The sequence below is a fragment of the Talpa europaea genome (genome assembly GCF_964194135.1).
Source record: "Talpa europaea genome assembly, chromosome: 1".
In the NCBI taxonomy this organism is placed as follows: domain Eukaryota; kingdom Metazoa; phylum Chordata; class Mammalia; order Eulipotyphla; family Talpidae; genus Talpa; species Talpa europaea.
Window position 1 is genome coordinate 137514272 of NC_140073.1, and position 21166 is coordinate 137535437.

The following is a 21166-nucleotide window of genomic DNA, read 5'->3' on the forward strand; positions in this document are numbered from 1 at the left end:
CTTACATCAAAGTTTTTAATCTACTTTGAGTGTGTATATGGTGTAAAAACTAGTCCAGTTTCCTCCTTTTGTATGTGGCTGTCCAATTTTCTCAGCACCATTTATGGAAGAGACTGTCCTTTCCCCAGTGTATATCCTTGGTTCCTTTGACATAAATTAACTATACATGTATCGGTTTGTCTGTGCTCTTTATTCCAGGATCTATGTTTGTTTTTACGGCAGTAAGAAAGACAGTAAGTAATGCGTTGCTTAAGAATGGGGTAAGTTCTGAGAAATATTTTGTTAGGTGATTTCATGGTTGTGCAAATGTTACGGAATGTAATTACACAAGTCTAAATGACTTAGCCTGTGCAACACCTATGTTATATAGCGTAGCCTGTTGTGACCACTATTGTATATATGGCCTGTCATTGGCCAAAACGTCATCAAATGATGCCTTACTGCTGTGTTCTTTTGGTTACTGTAGTTTAGAAATACAGCTTGAAGTCAGGAAGCATGCTACCTCCAGTTTTTTCTTAAGATTGCTTTGGCTATTGGTGATCTTTTATGGTTCTATAGAAATTTTAGGATTTTATTTCTGTGGAAAATGCTATTGGAATTTTGATATAGATTGCACAGAGTCTGTACTTTGCTTTGGATAGTATGAACATTTTAATATTCTTCCCCCAACCCATGAACATGAAATAGCTTTACATTTCTTTGTGTCTTTACTTTTTCAGTCTTGCACATTTTAGTGTACAGGTCTTTCACCTCCTTGGTTAAATATATTCCTAGGTATTTTATTCTCTTTTGATGCAACTGTAATGGAACTGTTTTCTTAATTTCTGTTACTTCATTTTTAGTATATATAAACAACGATTTTTGTACCCTGCAACTTTCCTCATGAATTTTAATGATTTTTATTGACTTTTGAGAGTTTTCTATGTATAAAATCATGTCATCCAAAAATAGTAAGTTTTATTTATTTCTGTACAATTTGGATGCCATTTCTCTCTTCCTGCTCAACTGCTCTAGCTAGGACTTCAGATACTGTGTTCAAAGTAGGGAGGGTGGGTATCATTGTCTTGTTCCTGATCTTTTTAGAAATGTGCTCAGGTTTTCACCTGTGAATTAATATTAGTTGTGGGCTTTCAGGTACGGCTTTATTATAGTGAAATACATTTTCACCTTTTTCAGGGTTTTATCATAAATGAGGGTTGAATTCTGTCCAATGTTTTTTCTGCATTGAGATTGTCGTATAATTTTTATTTTTCCATTGTTGCTATTGTCTATCATCTTGATTGTTTAGTGAATACTGGACCACCCTTACATCCCTGGAATGAATCCCACTTGATCATGATGTATGATCCTTTTACTACAGTTTTGAATATAGTTTGCTCATTATCTTGAGGATTTTTACGTCTCTTTTCATAGAATTTTCTTTTTTTCTGGTGTCCAAGTCCAATTTTAGTCTCGGGGTGATTCTGGCATCATAAAATGAGCTTCAGAACATTTCCTCCTCTTTGGTTTTTTGAAAGACTTTGAGGTATTTTCAGATGTTTGGTATGTGCCTGCTATGAAGTTGCTGGTATTCATATTCAGCATAGGAGTACTTGGAGATAGCTTTTTTATAAAAAAGGTTATCAGTATGTCCATTTTGATATTGTCATTACAGACAGCTATTGACTTCTTGAGTTTTCTACAACTTATTTCTTTGTTCTCCATGCTTTCCATTTCACATGGGTTTTTCCTTTCCAACACCTACTTATGAAGACAGGTGCAAGCACTTTTGAATGCAGTGTTAGAAAACATTTCCCTTGAGTTAGAATTGGATCTTTGGTGAGACAAGTAAAAATCTTTTATAAAAAGAGAAATTGTAGCTAAAATTTACTGGGTTCTAAGTGCTAAAACACTTGAGTAGGTGGAATTTGGTATTGATATGTTACATCAGAATAGAGTGCTGGGATTCAGATGCTCTGATTCTTACCGGGCATTCTATACTGAATTGTCACATTGATTTTGTTTTGTAATAGTGAATACTTAATTTGCAATTAAGAAATTTCTATTAAAAAGTTTTTTAAAAGGTTAAAAGGCAGTGGAGGGGCAGTTACCTAATCACATATATTACACTCACCTTGGTTTCTTGGCTTTCATTTAGTGAAGGAGAGCCGTGAGCACTCAGGTCATGGCTTTCTGAAGGAAGCTCAGCAGAACTTTCAGCAGCACAGTGCTGACCACCACTGAAGTCGTTAGGGTATTCTTTCATAAGGAAGTCCTGTCCTTCCACATTTTTACTGAAAGTTCTAGCAAGAAAATAAAAAAAAAAAAATGTTTATTTCTTGAGGTCTTGGCATTTTATGAATAATTCAGGCTTTCATTGTGTGAATTTAACTTGTAGCCTTTAGGTTCTGCTTAAAAAATCATCTTCAGATCTTAAAGATTTTATCCTCATATCTCAAAGACTAAAATAATACTTTGAATTTTGCTGAATTACAATACTGGTTTTGTTACTTGGTTTGCTTCCCCTCTCTTAGAAAATAAGAACAGTTACTTCACCTTTAACAGTGTTTCTGTTCCCAACTAGTCTTATGTAATGTTCATAAAGGACTCATTTCACATTTTCATTTGAACTTCTAGAAAGTTATCTCTAGAATGTGAGAAAGATGAAAATTTGATCTTATATATGTTAGGATAACTCTTGAATAGGATCTACAATAAATCTGCATATCTTGATATCGAAACAGAAATGTATTTTAACAATAGTAACTGAGAGGTAGTCCCTCATATGGAGGGATACCAGACTTCAACCTGATCTTGCTTTTTGAGTTTAGCTATGTTAAAAATGATCAAATGTAAACATAAAGCACCGGGATTTTCTCAAATATAAGTACTAACTGTGTTTTTAGGATTTATTCACTCTTCCTTCAAATTTATATTCTATTTTAGACTATACTTTTTAAATTGATAGGTTTCTTGAATTTCTTAAACACATATTTTTAAAGTGGTAATGTTAAAATAGATTACCCAAATTCTAACCCCTAGTGTTACTTCTACTTTTGAAATACATTGAAATGACCTACTTTATCTAAGGAGAATTCTCACATTATTGGCTCATTTAAATCTACTATTACTGAGGCTGCCAATGACCTCGAGAAATATAGTGGAGTCAAATACAGAAACTCATTTGGACATTATGTAATTAATTCGTACAAATACAGTCTGAATGTAAGCTTAGCATATGTAGTATTTCACTTCTAGTGCACAAATAATGACATTGGGTGTTTTTTTTTTAGTAGTCTCCCTCATTCATGCCAAATTTTTGTTGATTTCACAGGGAATCCATGATTTTAAATTTTAACACCTACCTGCTGTTCCTTCTGTGCCATTTGCTTTGCTCCCATAGTGACCACCTGGCTTGCTCTCTCTCTTCATATTTTTTATGTCTTAGGGAGAAGACTTCATCAGAAAGATCTTCTATCTGAAATTAGAATTAAAAGGTTTTGTTTTTATCAGAAACACTTGAAAATATGAGAACAGATCCTCACCAAGAGAACAACAGGAAGAAGACTCCTAATTTAAGAGAACAGATGAGAAGAGATGTGCTTCCAATCCATAAGAAGAGGGTGTTAAAAACTTTACTGTTGGGCCATGTTTGCAAACTTACCCAGATTACAAATAGGTCACATTTACATAGAATATTCTTAACTTTTTAGTCATACAGAAGTTTGTACTGAATACCCATTTGTGTGGTATACTATTCTAGGAACATATATTACCATCAAAGAAAAGTAAAACTGATTGAGATAAATGAGAATTACTTTAAGAGATGAATTAGTTAGACTTCTAAGACTTGGGTTGTACTGTTTTAAGAATTTGGGCTTCTTGGCTAGAATCATTCTGAACTTAGGAAGAGTGCATTTAAAAAGATTTCAAAAAGTAAATTTTGATAATTGAAAAATAGTAGTGGGTGTCAGACAACTAAATGTCTTCTACATAATACTGCTTCTATAGGTTATCATTTTGGAGTTAATTTGGTTACATGTACTATTTTTCCCTATAATCGTTGTATAAATGTAAGTTTAATAACTCCACAGTCCATTTCCTACAATTCCAAAATCTGAAAAAAAAAATTTTGTAGTTCATTTGTTGAGGTAGCCTGATCCCATGTGAAGTTATTCCACTTCCTATAAAATTATAATTTATGAGGATTTCCCTAGCTCAAAGTCGGTTTGTGGACTTTTATGTAGATACATAAATTCAGTATGTCAGCAATTATTTCAACTTAAACAATCTGTTACAGTTTTGCTTTTCTCTCTGTATCATGGTCTTTGCAGTCAAATATGCACAGAAACATTTTTTAAATCAAATTAATAGCCTCAAGTGAAACATTTTAATTATAATTATCACAAGTGAAAAGAAATTAATGTAAGTTAAAGAGCTTATATCTCCTTTTAGTTCCTTAAATATCAAATATAGCAGGCTTCATGATATATAATGTGCAATTATCCTTTAAGTAAAGGGCAACTTACCTCCTCTTCTCCTAAATTATATTCATCCAAGGGCTGAAGAACAACCATCCTCCAGCTGTTGAAGATATAAACCAATTTCAAACAGCTTTTGTTAATCTACCTAAATGTAACCATTTTATTCTCTAAGCACAGGTTAATACAGTACTATTTTAGTTCCTTGGGACTTAAAGCAATTAAAATACAGCTACTTTAATTATTTAAAAAAAAAATTTGTATTATGAGAAAAGGACAAAGAGAAGACGAGGCTTGTTACCATGAACAGTCTCTTCTCCATAACTACGTTATACCTAAGAATGTACTAATTTTTAATTATCAGTGGTATGCTGATAAACTGATTCAGAAAAAAAAAAAAGAGTACTGATTTATAGAATTTGCCAATTTGTTCATGTGAAGGCCTCTTTTCAGTTCTAACAACTAGGTCACAGAATTCCTCTACATTAAATAATTTGCTCAACCAGCCATCTCCAATTTACCACTATAAATTTAAAAGCACTGTTGCTATAGGGTACCATAACCACAAATCTTATTCCTTACATAGACAATGTCAATAGACTCTAAAGATTCTTATACTACCTGTAGAGTATTGTGTTCTCTTAATACTTAAAAATAACTGTGTCACCCAGATCACATCTTTCTAATACCCTTCTCTCTCCTTTTCCCTGTTGCCAGATATAATATTCTTAAGAAACTGCTTTTCATTGCTAAAAAATCTTAAGTTTGTGTTTGTAGGAAGCAAATCTATGCAAGGCATCCAAAGATCTCCACGATCTGGTTCTAACTTCTTTTCTAGCTTTAATTTCCTTTTTTGCCCTACACAAAACCTCACCTTCTGGCTAAACCTTACACACTTGTCTGTGTGCCTTTGTTGTGGTCTCCTTATATGAACATACTCTCCACCTATTCCTTTTACATGGAGGTCTCTCCAGAGACCCACTCATCTTTCTATTTAATGCATTTATTTATTGCTGAACCTGTCAATAATCATCTTATTTCTGTTCCCCAGGTGCATGAATAGCCTGCTGTTAACTTTCTTAAACCTCTTTTTGCAACCTGTACAAACTTCCACTTTTAAAGGCAGGGGCCATTTGAGTAATTTACATCCCTAAAGTAACTTTTAGTGCATATACATAATAAACACCTAAACATTACTAAATGAGAAAAAGATGCTAAGGTAAATAAGTTTTAGAACTTATTTATGAAACTTATTTTAGAACTATGAATTAAAATTGTAATACTATATGATACTTTTTCTAGCATGAATAATATAAAAGTTTTTTTCATTATTTTCCTTCCCTGATTATAATTGGGAAAGAAGAGACACTTCCTTTCATTAAAATTTTAGCTTCATTCTGAAATTTTAAGTATATTCAAGAAAAAAGAAGAAAAAAAATTAAAAGGTGTACATACACATACCTTGGAGTAAGTATTTCCTTATATTGGAGTTTCTCTAACTTAGCTGGGGCCACTAATGACATGGGAATCACAATATTATCAATATCGTAAGAGCTCTCACTTCTCAGTCTTCGCCGTGCAGTATTCTGCAAAATAGAATGAACATAATTTTACAGTAGTATCCAGTTACCCGATGACACTTTCATGAGTAATATAAAGATACTGTGACAATGTACTTACATAATTTTTACAAATCGTTATAAAATCTGACTATAGAATTTTAAGGAAAACAAATACATTTAGCTTCTGTACACCAATACAAATCCCTTTTGGTAGATATGCAGTGTACATTTATGTGCACACACATACAAGCCTATTTTAAATACCATAAAGAATATGAATACCTTAAAATGCAAACATCAAAAAAGAGTACCATATGCATTGGGGAAGGAAATACTATGGGGACTACATCTGAGGGGGTGGGGGGAAGCAAATATTGTTTAAAAATGAACAACGATGTAAAAAATAGAAAAAATTTAAAATGAAAAAAAAGTGACTATGAAGGGATGAAAAAAAAAGTACCATAAAGCACCTTATATGTTAATTCAATAATTTAACAAACTCACTTTTCATTAGGAAAGGTTATGAAATACTTGGTGACTCATTTAGTTATGTCATGTAGTAATGACAATATATATACGCTATTACATATAGTAAAGGTCATTACAATAAAGTTTTCAGTTTTTTTTTTAAGATTATGCATACAAGAGTGGGGGTGTAGGCCAGAGGTGTGGGGGTGTGAGAGGATTCACCAGAGACAGAGTGGGGAGCACAATAGGCAGATCTACTGAAATACACTGCGGAAGGGAGCAGCAGGCAGAGACGGGAGAGGTCTGCTGCACCATGTGGGTAGTTCCCTGGCTGGGTATTGAACTCGTGCTGTGGTGGCTGCAGATAGCTTGATAGGCTGAGACTTAACCCCTATGCCACCAGGGAGGCCCCTAAAGTTTTTAACACAAAAAAGCTATGAGCAAGGATTAATAAGTATTCTGGTAAAAAAAAAGTTGAATGAAATTTATTGTTTTTCTCAGTAGGCTAGTTGTAAATGTGCTAGTAAATAAGGCTGTTATAGATTAAGAAAATATTCTCTAAGGGCTTTTTTTCCCCAAGTCAGCTGGTTTTAAACCAATTAGCAAGCCAATAAAACAGTTTTAGAGTTCAGTATACAAAACAAACTTACTTGTGATGATGAATTTTGGGTTCGTGATATAACACTGACATTGTTAACAGCAGTACAACTGCTATGGGACCCTGGTTCAGTGCGTTGAAAACCAAATTCTTCAAATCTAGTTCCTTCTCCTGTCATAGAAAGAACCATTAAGATTAAATGTCACACATCATACATAACTAGTAATTTTAGAATTGTTTTTCCTAGTTGAGTAACAGGATTCTTTATTGGTCTGTTGATTTAATTTTTATGGTATCAAAAATATTATTAAAAAAATGAGGAAATGAAAAAAATCTCTTACAGTCTAGCCACACTTACACATCTTGAGATGTATGAGAATACATATTCTTAAATTTTTTATTTATTTTTTATTTTTTTTTTTAATAGAGGCATGCTTTATTTATTTGTTTGCTGGTTTGTTTGTTTGTTTTTGTTTATACATGCACTGGGTACAGTCAGAAGTGCGGGAGGGAGGGTGAGAGAATTCACCAGAGCCAGAGCGGGGAGCAGAGCAGGCAGAAGGACCGAAGTACACTGCTGAGGGGAGCAGCGGGCGGCAGGAGAGGTCTGCGCGCCATGTGGGACCCTCCTCTGGTGGCCAGGGAGCAGCCGGGGATCAAACCGGCGGCGCAGAGGCCGCGCGCAGTTTCGCAACCCAGCGCTCAACTGCTGCACCACCGGGGAGGCCCAATATTCTTAAATTTTTTTAAAAAGATTTATTTTGGGGCCTCCCCGGTGGCGAAGCGGTTGAGCGCTGGGTTGCAAAGCTGCCCGCAGCCTCGGCGGCGCCGGTTCAATCCCCGGCTGCTCCCCGGCCACCAGATGCGGGTCCCACATGGCGCGCAGACCTCTCCTGCCGCCCGCTGCTCCCCTCAGCAGTGTACTTCCGTCCATCTGCCTGCTCTGCTCCCCACTCTGGCTCTGGTGAATTCTCTCACCCTCCCGCGCTTCTGACTGTACCCAGTGCATGTATAAACAAAACAAACAAATAAAACATGCCTCTATTAAAAAAAAAATTAAAAAAAATTTATTTATTTATACAAGCACTGGGTACAGTCAGAAGCGCGGGAGGGTGAGAGAACTCACCAGAGCCAGAGTGAAGAGCAGAACAGGCAGACTGCAGCAGTACACTGCTGAGGGGAGCAGAGGGTGCGGCAGGAGAGGTCTGCGCACCATGTGGGACCCTCACCTGGTGGCCGGGGATCGAACCGGCGCTGCAGAGGCCGCGAGCAACCCCGCAGCCCAGCGCTCAACTGCTGTGCCACCAGGGAGGCCCTTCTTAAATTTTTATAATACCAACTTGTACTGTCCTATCTTTAGTTTAGAACACAGCCTTGGAGCCTAGGTCCTGTTCAGGACGGTGAGCAGAAAACTGATCAGGAAACACAGGAAGGATATCCTTAATTGTCATAAAGTGAATGGATTCCTAGTCCACAAATAAGTTTGAACTGACCACAGAATTTTCATATTCATAGAACCATGGATGTTGTAATTAGTGACTATTATGGATTGTAAACATCCATGAGGCAGGGGTCCTTTGGAGATAAGTTTTTTAGTACTAGTGCTCATATCCTCATTTAAACCTACCTAATGCTGTTTCACTCAAATGTCTTTTCTTTCGTCCCTGTAACAGCTGTGCAGAAGAGTCTGACCTTATTTGAGACTTGCATGTAGGAGAATATCCATTTCTCCATTGATTCAGAGTATTATGTACTAAAATGGAAAGATAGGTGAAGTTTTAGTTCCTTAACACAAACAATATATTAATTTGTTTCTGCTTATAACATCACAGAATTTTAATATGCCAGTTCAAAATTATATGTAATAAAATGAATATGTATGTACCTAAGTGGAATACTCTTAACTGAAAATACCCAGAATAAGAGTCCTATAAAACATCTTCATCAAGTACTCAACTTCCTGCATTTGCTCCATTATTTGAAGGGAATGAAAAAGGACAGGCAACCTGTTTCAAAGTTATAATTTACAAAATTTTATAGAGAAGGTTGGTTCAGATCTTTAAGATTTGGCTGAATATGATCTGGGTGAATATATGAATCCTTCCTGCTCACCCTTATATCTGGAAATAATTCAGGACCAAATATAAGTCTACAGAATCACAGTATACTGGACCTTTTGAGAGCAAGAACCAGATTTTATTTACTTTTGAAGCATCTAATTCCATTCTTACACTTTAAGACAATGAGGTTTTTTAAATTTTAAGTCACTTAATATTTCTGCTTCAATTGTCTATAAAATAGGGATAATAAGAGCTGTTTGGGACTGGGGATTAAACGTTATTTCCTACAGTATTCATTAAAAGGATACCTGACTGAGAAGTAGTCATTAGATGTTAGTTTCATCCTAATATCTATTTGAACCCCAGGTTACAAGTGCTGGATTACTGATAAAACGAGGATGACCTCCCACCAGTGACTAGAACCGATTTCAAGATGGCAAAGTACCATAAAAACAATACACAAAATTTTTACAGAAGGACACAAGCATGGATATGCACATACGTGGTAGCCACATTAACATGTAAAGAAGGAAACCAAAAATAGGACAGAATTTGTGAGGGACTTAATACCAATTGGAATTTGAAGAGCAAACAACACAGAAGCACATGGAAAAGTACTGCTTCAAAAATGCGATCAACACCAAAGGTGCTCTAGACCCCTGGAGTAAGGGAAATGGGCAGTTACCTGGAGAACTGACGGCGGGGGGAATACACGGGAATACACATGTCAACACCAAGCCAGGCTATCTGATAAGATTATCTGTCTTAACAAAGGTTTCTGAGAGCCTTGAGCAGAGAAATGGATGGGTAGCAAGAGAAGGCAATGCCCAAGTTCCTCCCCTTGGAAACCTTCCTTGCCATCCCTGTAGATACAGTTTGCAAATTGCTATCCCTTATGAAAAGGGTTCCGTAAATAGCAGTGCTACAATAGTCTACCAGTGACTATCAACTTCAAAGATGAGTACACAATCAAGGATCTAAAATGTAAATGCCAACACTATTTAGAAAAATCAAACATCAAATGGAAGAACCACCTCAGACAGTTAATGGATTAAAACAACTAATACTGTCAAGAGGAACAAGCAAAAGATCTCTTGGGAGAGCTCAGAAATAGAAATGTAACTGTATTTAAAAACAATAATCACTAACTGGACTGACTAACAGAATAGACACAGGTGGAAATTAAGCGCTTCGAAGAGGAATTCCACAACTCAAACAGTGTAATGGAAAATATGAAAGTGAAAAATGACAAACCAAGATGAAGTATCAGGAGAAAATACAGAAGATGAATGGGAGGAAATAACCAAAATTTCTCTCAATATTAAGAGTTCAAGAGTTCAAGAACTCTAAAATAGTGTCAAAGCAAATGAAAAAACAATCTTATAGCACTTCACAGTGAGGATTATTAAGAGTTTCTGGAGAAGAGTTTAAAAGATTTTTCAAAGGAAAGATCAGACTAACACAGCAAAACTAGATGAAAGAAAACAGAATAGTTAAAGAGCTTTGGGAAACGATAAGCAGAATTCCAGGATGGCCCACAATATGTGTCATCACCCATTTCTCCACTCCCTCCAAAAAGGTATAGAGAGAAAGATGTTCAATAGTAAACAAAGTAAGATGGCATAATTCTCAATTCACTTCTAAGAAGAGGTTATCAGGATTGTTTCAGGTTTTAACGAGTTTATGTGCCTGACACATGTAGGTTTTCCAATAGTGAATACTCTTGTTTTAATGGAAACATTTCTTGAGTATTCTGAAGCAAATTCCAGATGACTCACCCTTCTAAAAGCCATTCACCACCCTCCTTGTCTGAAGCACATAAAACTGTAAAAACATTAACCTTTATAAAGGTGATGCCTTTAATTGAATTTTCCTAAAATTTTCTTTACAGTTATTTTTAACCTCTTATTGTCTTGTAAGACTGCAGTAGACTCTTGAAATACAGTAGGAAATTATGACAATTCAGAGCACAGCCCCACATGATCTCTGCCTAGCCTATTGATAATGATCCTCCCAGTCTTTTCAGTTGTTTTTCCAAGTCCTCTCCTAGATTCTGTCCCAAAATACCCTGACCCACTGTCTCACATCTAGCTTTATTTCCTTTCATTCATTCAGTTACTTACAGAGAGCCAATTACATGCTAGGGGACATATTATATATCCTGGAGACACAAAAGTGAGCAAAAGAAAAAAAAAAGCATGGTCCCTACACTTAATGTGGTTTACAGATAGCTCAAGAACTGCAACTAATGGGTGATGGGAAAGCGAAGTATTGAGAGAAGTTAATAAAACTATATAATAGAAAGCTAAGTAGAGGTCTAGGAAAGGCTGTGCCAGGTGAAGTGAAAGATTTCAAATATTAACAGAAATCGCTGACAGCAAGGAGCAGACAATGGTATGTACAAAGGCCCAAGGCAGCAAGGAGCAGGACACATCCAGCAGCTGGACAGCAATGTGTCAGTGTGCAGAGTAAGGGAGCATGGTGAAATAAAACACTGAACAAGTAGAATGCCCCATATGAGGTATGGCTTTATGGGCTCTCTATTAAGACTTTCCTCCGTCAAATGTTTTAAAGGAATAGTGGTGGGGAGCAAATATGATGTAATTAGATATGCATTTTGAAAAGATGACTATAATGTTCAGAGGGAAATAAGTTATTGGCTATTTCAGCAGTGTAAATAAGGATCATTAGGCTGGCCTGAGAAAGTAGAAATGAAGTAGATTTGAGACAAAAGTGCATCGACAGTAGGTTTAAATACGGGGAAACGGGTAGAGAAGACTTAGCCTTAGGTTTCTGACTCGAATAGATTATGCTTTTGTTTTTCATACTAAAAGAATAATAAGCCTTATAATTTCAAGATTACAGAAAAGTCGTAACAGTACAAAGATTTCCATATACCCTGTACTCAGAGTCCCCAAGTTACCACATTTATCTTTCTGAACTCCAGTGAAATCAAGCTGCTGACATGATAACCCTCCAGTCTAAATATGTCAATATGTATTTTTTCAAAAACAAGGGCATTCTCATATTGTGAGAATGATTGAAATCAAGACATTAATTCCATTAGCTAAATTACATTCAATTTCCAATTGTGCTAATGTTCTTTATAGAAAGTTCTGCATTTGTCAGGTCTAAGTTTTCTTGTGTCTAATAGTTCCACTACCTTTCAATGCTGAATATTTTGATGAATATTCCCTTTATTTTTTTTTTTAATGTTTTTTTTTTTTAATAGAGGCATGTTTTTTATTTATTTATTTATTTATTTATTTGTTTGTTTTTTGTTTATACATGCACTGGGTACAGTCAGAAGCGCGGGAGGGTGAGAGAATTCACCAGAGCCAGAGCAGGAAGCAGAGCAGGCAGAAGGACTGAAGTACACTGCTGAGGGGAGCAGCGGGCGGCAGGAGAGGTCTGCGCGCCATGTGGGACCCTCCTCTGGTGGCCGGGGAGCAGCTGGGGATCGAACCAGCGCCGCAGAGGCCGCGGGCAGCTTCTCAACCCAACGCTCAACCGCTGCGCCACCGGGGAGGCCCTGAATATTCCCTTTATATTGGCTTTAGTTGTCTTATAATCTTCTTCATCCCACTAGAATTTGGATATTCCCTGCTTCCTTGTTCCCTAAAGTCATTGCTATCATAATCACCAACTCTAATGGACAGTACAAGATAAATTCAGTAAGCTCTGGCAAAGCAAACAAACCTTTGTCTACTTACATACAATGTACCCTTCAAGAATACCATATGCTTAAACACATTACAGTTTCATGTCTCTACTACAAATCATGTGTTTATTTCTCTGTGTTACTTAATATGGACCAGCAGCGTGACTTTGTTAGAAATACAGAATCTTGGACTCCAGAGTTATGGAATAAGAATATACATTCTAATGATCATCCCCAAAAAATGTGCACATTAGAAAGGCAATGGTTTGGAACATTTCACTCTTCTTCCTTAAAATTCCAAGTATTTAAGCTACCATTGGCATCACTATCTTTCTGGAGTTTCTTCTTGACCTTTTCTTATCTCCCTTAACTATTCTTCCTCTGCTTTCCTCTAGCCAGAACTATACATTCCCTCTTTTTAGGATATACACAAACCTGCCCATTAAGTTTTTTTAATAGTTGTTTGTGTGGCTTCCCTTATAACAATTTCTTTGATGTCCTGTGAATCTAGCATTTAACAGTCAGCCTGGCACAGAGTAGGTGCGCAATAAATTTTGCACTCTAGTTTTACTGCTGAAGATAAAAGAAAGGTCAATGATTATTTAAGATAGCTACTCATGTAAAACAAAACCTTATTGCTTAATTTAATAGGGGAGGCGAAAATACAGGGGAGTAAAGAATGAGATACAAAAGAATACAATGATTTGACTAATACTGCTACAGCATTCATTTCAAATGCCTTCCATTTCTAGCTCTTTTCCATTACTAATGTTTCATTACATATTGCTCTTACTATTAATTTTGTGCTAACTCATTTACACTGCTATGTATTTTTTGTCATATAAATAGGGCAACTCTGAAGAAATGTAACCACCTAATCTCACTTATCTAACAGCATATATCAATTTTGCATATTCCTCCGTAGCTGGAGCCAGTTATGATGATGATGATATTTCTATTATGGACATTCTTAATGTAATCATTTCATCATTTTTTTTTCTTTAAAAAAATTTAGTCTTCAGTTAAATTCTAAGAAATAACACCATAAAAAAAGTACCTGAATACACCTGTGTTTTCCTGTATTTCTTTAGGCTTTTCCTTCTAAGCATAAACAATTTGGCAAAATTTACTGCCAATCTTGTTTCATTTCTCTCCCCACCACCTTTTTTTGCTGAAATATGTTAATACAAGTCCAAAATATCACATCTTTTCATTTATATATCAGCTTGAATCTAACACACTAAAGATTGTGTAGATATTTATGTAACCACATGCATTATTTCATATTAACAATTAATAATTCATTAATATCTAATAGTCCATGCTCTACTTTCTATGCTCAAAAAGGTGTGTGTGTGTATCCTGAGTTGTACAAACCAGAATCTCCGAAAGGCACACCTGTTGCATTTGATTGATAAAAGAATAAACATTTTTACATGATTATCAATATAATTATACCATATGTAGATGCACATTTTTGTGCTTTTATATCATTTAATATTCTTTGATAAATGTTTTTATCCTTGCACAAACTTTTAAAAAAATTTTTTTTAAAGATTTATTTATTATTTATACAAGCACTGGGTACAGTCAGAAGCGCGGGAGGGTGAGAGAATTCACGAGAGCCAGAGAGGGGAGCAGAGCAGGCAGAAGGACCGAAGTACACTACTGAGGGGGGCAGTGGGCAGCAGGAGAGGTCTGCGCTCCATGTGGGACCCTCCTCCAGTGGCCAGGGAGCAGCCGGGAATCGAACCGGCGCTGCAGAGTCTGCGGGCAGCTTCGCAACCCAGCGCTCAACCGCTGCGCCACTGGGGGGGCCTCAAAATATTTTTAAAACTGTATATTCTACTGTTAATTAGCTATATTCCTGTTAACGCCCTTTAAGTTGTTTCTAATTTTTCATGATCAAAAGTAGTGTTAAGACAAATATATTTGTGAATAAAGGTGATTTCATATTTAGGATTAGACTAGGTTCTTGAAATTGGATTTATCGGGTGAGAGTATAGAGTTAATACTGTGGGAAATAGCTACTGTGAACAAGCATACAAATAATAGGATTATTTCCCCCAATGAGCTTATTTAAAAAATTACATAGCTTAAAGGCCTTGCATTGCATTTTCACAGTACTTCCCAAAAGCCTTTTATCTATTCTTAATGCTACCTCAAATATTTGAGGGTCCTGTTTTCACTACAAAGTCTTCACAGAATTGATGATTATAATGTTTAAAGTCATTAATGTAATTGAAAAGAACAGTAAACATCTAGCACTGTGGCTGGCACATAAGCACTCAATAAATGTTAGCTATATTATTTTCATTATCATTGAATACATGAAGTTTTTATTCTAATATTTTTAAGATATAATTTTTAACATTTAGCTCTTTAATTCATTGAAACATCTTAAATTTGTTTTAATGTGCTATATGACGTAAAGGTCTTATTTTAGCTTTGTTACAAAAGTCATTATTTAGTGCCACTGATCACAGAAGTTAATTGTTTATAAAACATAGTCTCTGAGCTAGTCTGTTTGAGTTTAAATCCTTGTTCTACCAGTATTCAGCTGTGATTTCAGAAAGTTAGTCCAGAAGGAAAAAAAAATAACTACAACTTGATAATACCTCTTTAAAAATGGTGTTGTAAAGATTAATTAACAAATACAAAACCTTTCAACTAGTGCTATACAAGAATGTGTAATAAGAATTGTTTGATATCCTTTATTGACTATTCATTCTTTCCACACTGCTAGGAAATAACGATCTTTACCATGTAATGGGCCCTTGGGTCTGTCTCTAGGCTTAATATTTAGTTCCTTGGATCTGGCTACCATTAGTACCACAATATTTTAATGCTTATAGCTTTATAATACATTTGATATTTGACTCCTCCTCCTTTACTGAACCAAAAAGTTTCATTGGCTATCAATATTTTCCCTGAGATACACTTAAGAATAACTTGGTTCCAAAAGAAGAATACTTCTGTGATTCTGATTAGAATTACATTATTAATTAATTTGGTGAAAACTGACATCTTAAGTTGTCATACTGCTTTCTGACAAGAGTGGGATGTTTCTTTCCATATGTGCACACACACTTGTTCCTCAGTAACTTTGAAGTTTTCTATATCCAGGTCCTTGTTATGTTTAATCCTAGATATTTTATACATTCATTATTACTGTATCTAGGATAATTTATCTCTTTACATGTTCTAATTGGTTATTATTGTTACTTATAAAACTTACTGATTTTTAAAAATTTATTTAAAAATTTGCTGCTTTTCAGAACTCCAGGTCTAACAAGTATTCAATTGATTCTTGAATTTTTGAGATAGACAATTATCTCATCTAGAAATAATTTATCTTAGTTTATATAAATTTTTTGATGTTGAAAAGATGTTCACATATAGTCAAAAATGTTTTTTCTTCTGCTGATTGCTTCTAAGCATAGACCGTGTCTCTACCCCCCATTCAGAGAATTTATGAACTCTTACATATAATTCTTCAAATTTTCTTTTGTAATTTTAGTCTCTTATTTAAAATTCTTGGAACCAGAACAGAATTTATTCTGGTGCATGCTATGAAATAAGTGTGTAAACATATTTACCCCTAGAAGACTACAATATTGTTCTTCCCTTATAACAGTATGAGTTATGTAGTCTGCCTACAGATCAATCAATATTTTCCTAATGTAAACAGAAACTTAGTTATCCTATGTTTTTGTCATGTTTCCTTATGGTTGGGCTAGACTCTCCAGCAATTACTTTTTCCAGCAATTCTCTTTATAATTTCATTTTTTCTTCCTAATAGATTTTAGAATCGTTCTGTTAAGTTAACCGAATTCTATAACTACCGAGTGACATTGCATTCAACATATAAGTTAGCAGAAAGAATTGATATCCTTATTTATCTACCACCCATGGATGTTTATTTAAATTTTATTTAATATTTCATAATTTTCTTAAGTATCACACATTTCTTGTTAGGCTTACTCTTGTATAATTTCTATTGTTTGTGTATGTAATGTGTGAAAAATGAGTATAAGAAAATTAAGGATTTACATTTATTCCTTTGATTAACTTTATTTCCTTAGAAAGTAAAGGTAAAAGGCATATGAAAGATGTAAAAGGTATAAAAAGTACAAGATTTATAAATAACATACCAGGTGATGGAGATATGATACAGTCTCTCACACATTTATTTTCAGCAAGATCGCCTTTTATTTCAGTCTTTTTAAATAACGTTTCAAAGTGAAAATGAAGAGGCACATCTGAAAAAATCAAGTAAAGTATTTCAAGAAAAAGTAGTTCATAGGCTAAAGTAGTAAGATTGCTTTCTTTCTATAAATAGCACATAAACTTAGAAAAATAAGCAAAAGCTTGAAAAGTCAACAATTATCAGAAATGGCAAAACACTCTTTCCAGGCATATCAGTGGCAAGATTTTGGAGATCACTGATTATAAGTACTAAATAAACCTAATGTTGGATAATTTTGTACACTAAAATAGTATATAAGGTGAACAAAATTATAAATAGGAATACCATTCATAGATGAAACAAATGCACATAAGGTCTGTAATCATACACAGCCAAACCTGGTTGACTTATTCCACCCCGCCCACACAAACTTCACATTTGAAATAATGAGGTTTCCAAAAGATAACGTTACATGATTTTAAATACTTGAGGGAAAACCACTACAATTCAGATGCAGCATTTCATGAGACCATCAAGTTTCACATTCCTTTAGAATCAGCAATCACAAAAAGAATCTATTTTTACAAAGATTAAAACCTGTTGAGAAGCTCTCTAAAATAGAAACAGAGAGACATTCAATTTACTGTTTATATTCTATACTCTCACAACCAAAAGAGGAGCCAAATAATAAAGTACATGTGCATCTCATTTATTTAAAGTTTTTTTCCTATAAGGAATGCAAAAAAAAAAAAAAAAACTTTCAAAAGCATTTATTATTAGAAACGTTTCCCTAGGAAATAAATAGATATCCTGAAAGTTACTACTGAAAGAAGGTAATTCTTAAAAATTATGAATACATAAATAAGGATAGACTCAGGAAATATATGGATTTTAAAAGCTCTCTTCCACAAATGATGTACTTTAATGGCAAGATCCATACTCAAGTGTGGAAAAATTATCATTTATAAAGAGAATATCATCTATTCTACCATTTTTTCATGAGTTGTGGAAAACGTACTGTAACTTGTGAAGGTCTTTGTGCTACCCATTTACCTTCCTTAGTACTCACACTATGACCTGTGGGCTTTCATCAAAAATTTTCATAACTATTATACTTACTACTTTATACTTCGTGTTAAACTAGAATGCAAGAACCTCAAGGGATTTTATTTGTATTTATATTCCTAGCACCTACTTAGTACCTAGAAAGCAGTATGTATTCAAATTTGCATTAAATAAACCCAAGAAGAAATGGACAATCCTAAATAGTAGGTGAGGGCACTAATCTTATTAAAAGAAACATAAAAGGATTAAAATGAAGGGTATTTAGCTCTTAGGTTAAGTCATCAGAAAAATAAATTTACTAGTAAGAAAACAGAAGGGCAGTGAAGACTAATGGTTAGAAGTGTGACTCTACCTCACCTGAAGTGAGCCTACCTTACTAGCTCAGATCAAATCCTGCCTCCAGGAATTTGTGTCATCTTGGATCAGTGATTGAACAATATAGAAGCTCCAATTTTCTCATATGTAAGAGGACAACAGTATCTATCCTGGGGTTTTTGCAAGGATTAAACAAAATATAATGTGCTTTCAGAGCTCAATGTATGCTAAGACCAAATGTTAGCTGATTATTGCTATATTCATTATTAAGATTTCTTAAAAGATGGAATAAAACAATCCCTGTCAGGTGTAGCTAAGAAACACTCTAATACTAATAAAAAACCAAACAGATTCAGAGCAGGAAGTTGTTACAAAAAATAGTGATTTATAAAGAGGATCTGTCCTTGGATGATTAAATACATAAGCCGAAAAGGCAACAAAAGCCTATTTGAGATATTCTTCCATAAAAAAGAAAATCCTGAGGTAACCAGTGAAAAAAATGTTTCCTTTTCTACCCTAAATCTAGCTAAGATTGGAAAGATTGCCAACAGAAGCCAAGAACAGGTTACCTTAGGGATGTGGGGATATAAATGCTTTACTCAGTTGTAGATTAGAGAGACTTTTCAAGGTTCAAAAGTTAACTATACTTAAGTAATTTTCTTTTTTTTTTTTTTTAAGATTTATTTATTTATACAAGCACTGGGTACAGTCAGAAGCGCGGGAGGGTGAGAGAATTCACCAGAGCCAGAGCAGGGAGCAGAACAGGCAGACTGACGAAGTACACTGCTGAGGGGAGCAGCGGGCGGCAGGAGAGGTCTGCGCGCCATGTGGGACCCTAGCCCGGCGGCGGGGGATCGAAACAGCACTGCAGAGGCTGCGGGCAGCTTTGCAGCCCCGTGCTCAACCACTGCACTGCCGGGGAGGCCCTACTTAAGTAATTTTCTCTCAGATAAATTCACCACTGATTATAAATGGAAGAATATTATATGGCAGTGAAAACTCCATGCAAAATAACACAATAGAAAAAGAATATAATATTTACTGAGAGCATAGCCATGTTAATAAAAATGCTAAAAATTTAACTTGAAAAGTTTAAAAGTTAGTCATTTCCCAACGTAAATCAAAATGGCTTCCAAGGAATTAAAGAATCAACTTGCAAAGATAGAACAATTCAGCATGTGACTATATTAATTCCTCCATGAAAACTGTTTAGTTCTAATATCCACAGATGAAATAATTGATAAAATTTTATTAAAATTTCCAAATTCATAGGATTATATTTCACCATAAAAAATATTTAGTTACTTAGGATTTTTTTATAAGGACTCTTACCTGATGGCAATGATAGGACAGAATGGAAAGAAGAATCTAATTCTGATACATGTTCTTTTAATATCTGAGACTTTGAATTGTGTTCACAGTGACTCCAAGTTGAAGGTGATCGTAGGCAGGGTATCTCTGTAGTATTTAAAAATGTTTCTTTTGAAGGCAAGGTCTGCAAGGAAAAAAATAACTTAAAGACTTCATTTTCATTTGAAAACTGAATCAGATTTAGGACAACAGTTATAGAACAGTATTTGATGCTAGAAAGAAGTTTTGATTTAATAAGTCACTTTGGAGAAGGAACTTCAAAATGCCATGAAGTGAGAGGAGCTATTGAAGACCATGAATAGGATGAGATTTGATTAGTTCCATTTCACATTCACAGTGAAGAACAATGTCTATGAAAATGGGTCTTTCGCCCATCTTATGAAATTACAATAAAGAGAAATAAGTTTATGTAACTCTGGGTCAAAACAAAATGGTTACAGACTAGTTAGAAAACTGTATGTAATGGTGAACAGGGGCTATGTTAAGATTAAGATTTGTGTATCTGTTTTCCTTCTTGCATCCTATTACAACTAATGAATGAAACTGGAGTCTTTGCCTTAACCTTAAATTCCAATGTCGGACAATATCTTCACTGCAATAACAGTATTTTACATGTTTACATTTACCAAATTTAATTTAAAATAAAAACATATGTATGAAACAAGCAGTATGTTACAAGTCTTTAAGTTGTGATTTGACTCTGGAAATCTTAAGAAAACCACTTTACTAAATCAGACAAGTGATATAGCTAGCTACAATAAAATGTTCTGATTAAATGCTAGATTTTTAAATTATTTTTTCTGGCTACACAATTAGTAACAATCAAAGTAGAGAAAATATGTTAAAAATTAATAAAGTTCACTTTTACTCTTCCCCTACCTCCTGCGTAACACTAGGGCTGATTTTGGTTTTTTAATTTTTTTAATGTAACTGATATTTTAAATGCTTATAGTAACAGATATTTAGATGCTCCTTTAAAATATCTTTATCTTATAAAATTGCATTAGGTTTGTCAACTTTCTGGAGTTTGCATTTCCAGGCTAACTCTGGCATTTTCCTGTTCCACAGTACCTTAGACATAGCATTCAGCTAGGTTTCCTCTGGACCATTAGCTCCTTAAAAGTTGGGACTAATATGTTAAATCTTATATTTGCGGAACCTTACATAGATCTAACATACAGTTAAAACTTCATGCTGGCCAATTCAATTTTATCTCATTTGTTTAAGAAAAATCACATCAAGTAATGGCTTATGTTTACATTCCATTTGCCAAGGTTAGACAGTCATACCTGGCCACAAGGAAGGCTAGGAAATACAGTCTGTTCTGAGTGGTGAAGTAAATTGATAAGTTTTATAAAAAGATATAACATGTAGATACATGATTTTAAGAATGGGAGTCATTTTCCAGATTTATTCT

The 21166-nt window shown here is 34.7% G+C and overlaps 1 protein-coding gene across 2 annotated transcripts in view; it reads right to left on the reverse strand.

Moving 5' to 3' along the window:
• Positions 1 to 21166, reverse strand: part of KANSL1L (KAT8 regulatory NSL complex subunit 1 like) — a gene marked incomplete at both ends in the record, with an annotated part of 80610 nt that overhangs the window by 1603 nt on the left and 57841 nt on the right. Inside the window, 8 exons of one of the 2 annotated variants that reach the window (XM_084251995.1) lie at positions 2114 to 2282; positions 3345 to 3457; positions 4509 to 4563; positions 5922 to 6046; positions 7141 to 7259; positions 8716 to 8841; positions 16964 to 17071; positions 19711 to 19873. In XM_084251995.1, coding sequence (XP_084108121.1) covers positions 2114 to 2282; positions 3345 to 3457; positions 4509 to 4563; positions 5922 to 6046; positions 7141 to 7259; positions 8716 to 8841; positions 16964 to 17071; positions 19711 to 19873 — 978 coding nt within the window. The remainder of the gene's footprint in view (positions 1 to 2113; positions 2283 to 3344; positions 3458 to 4508; positions 4564 to 5921; positions 6047 to 7140; positions 7260 to 8715; positions 8842 to 16963; positions 17072 to 19710; positions 19874 to 21166) is intronic. The other variant, XM_084251996.1, reaches the window with a different exon arrangement.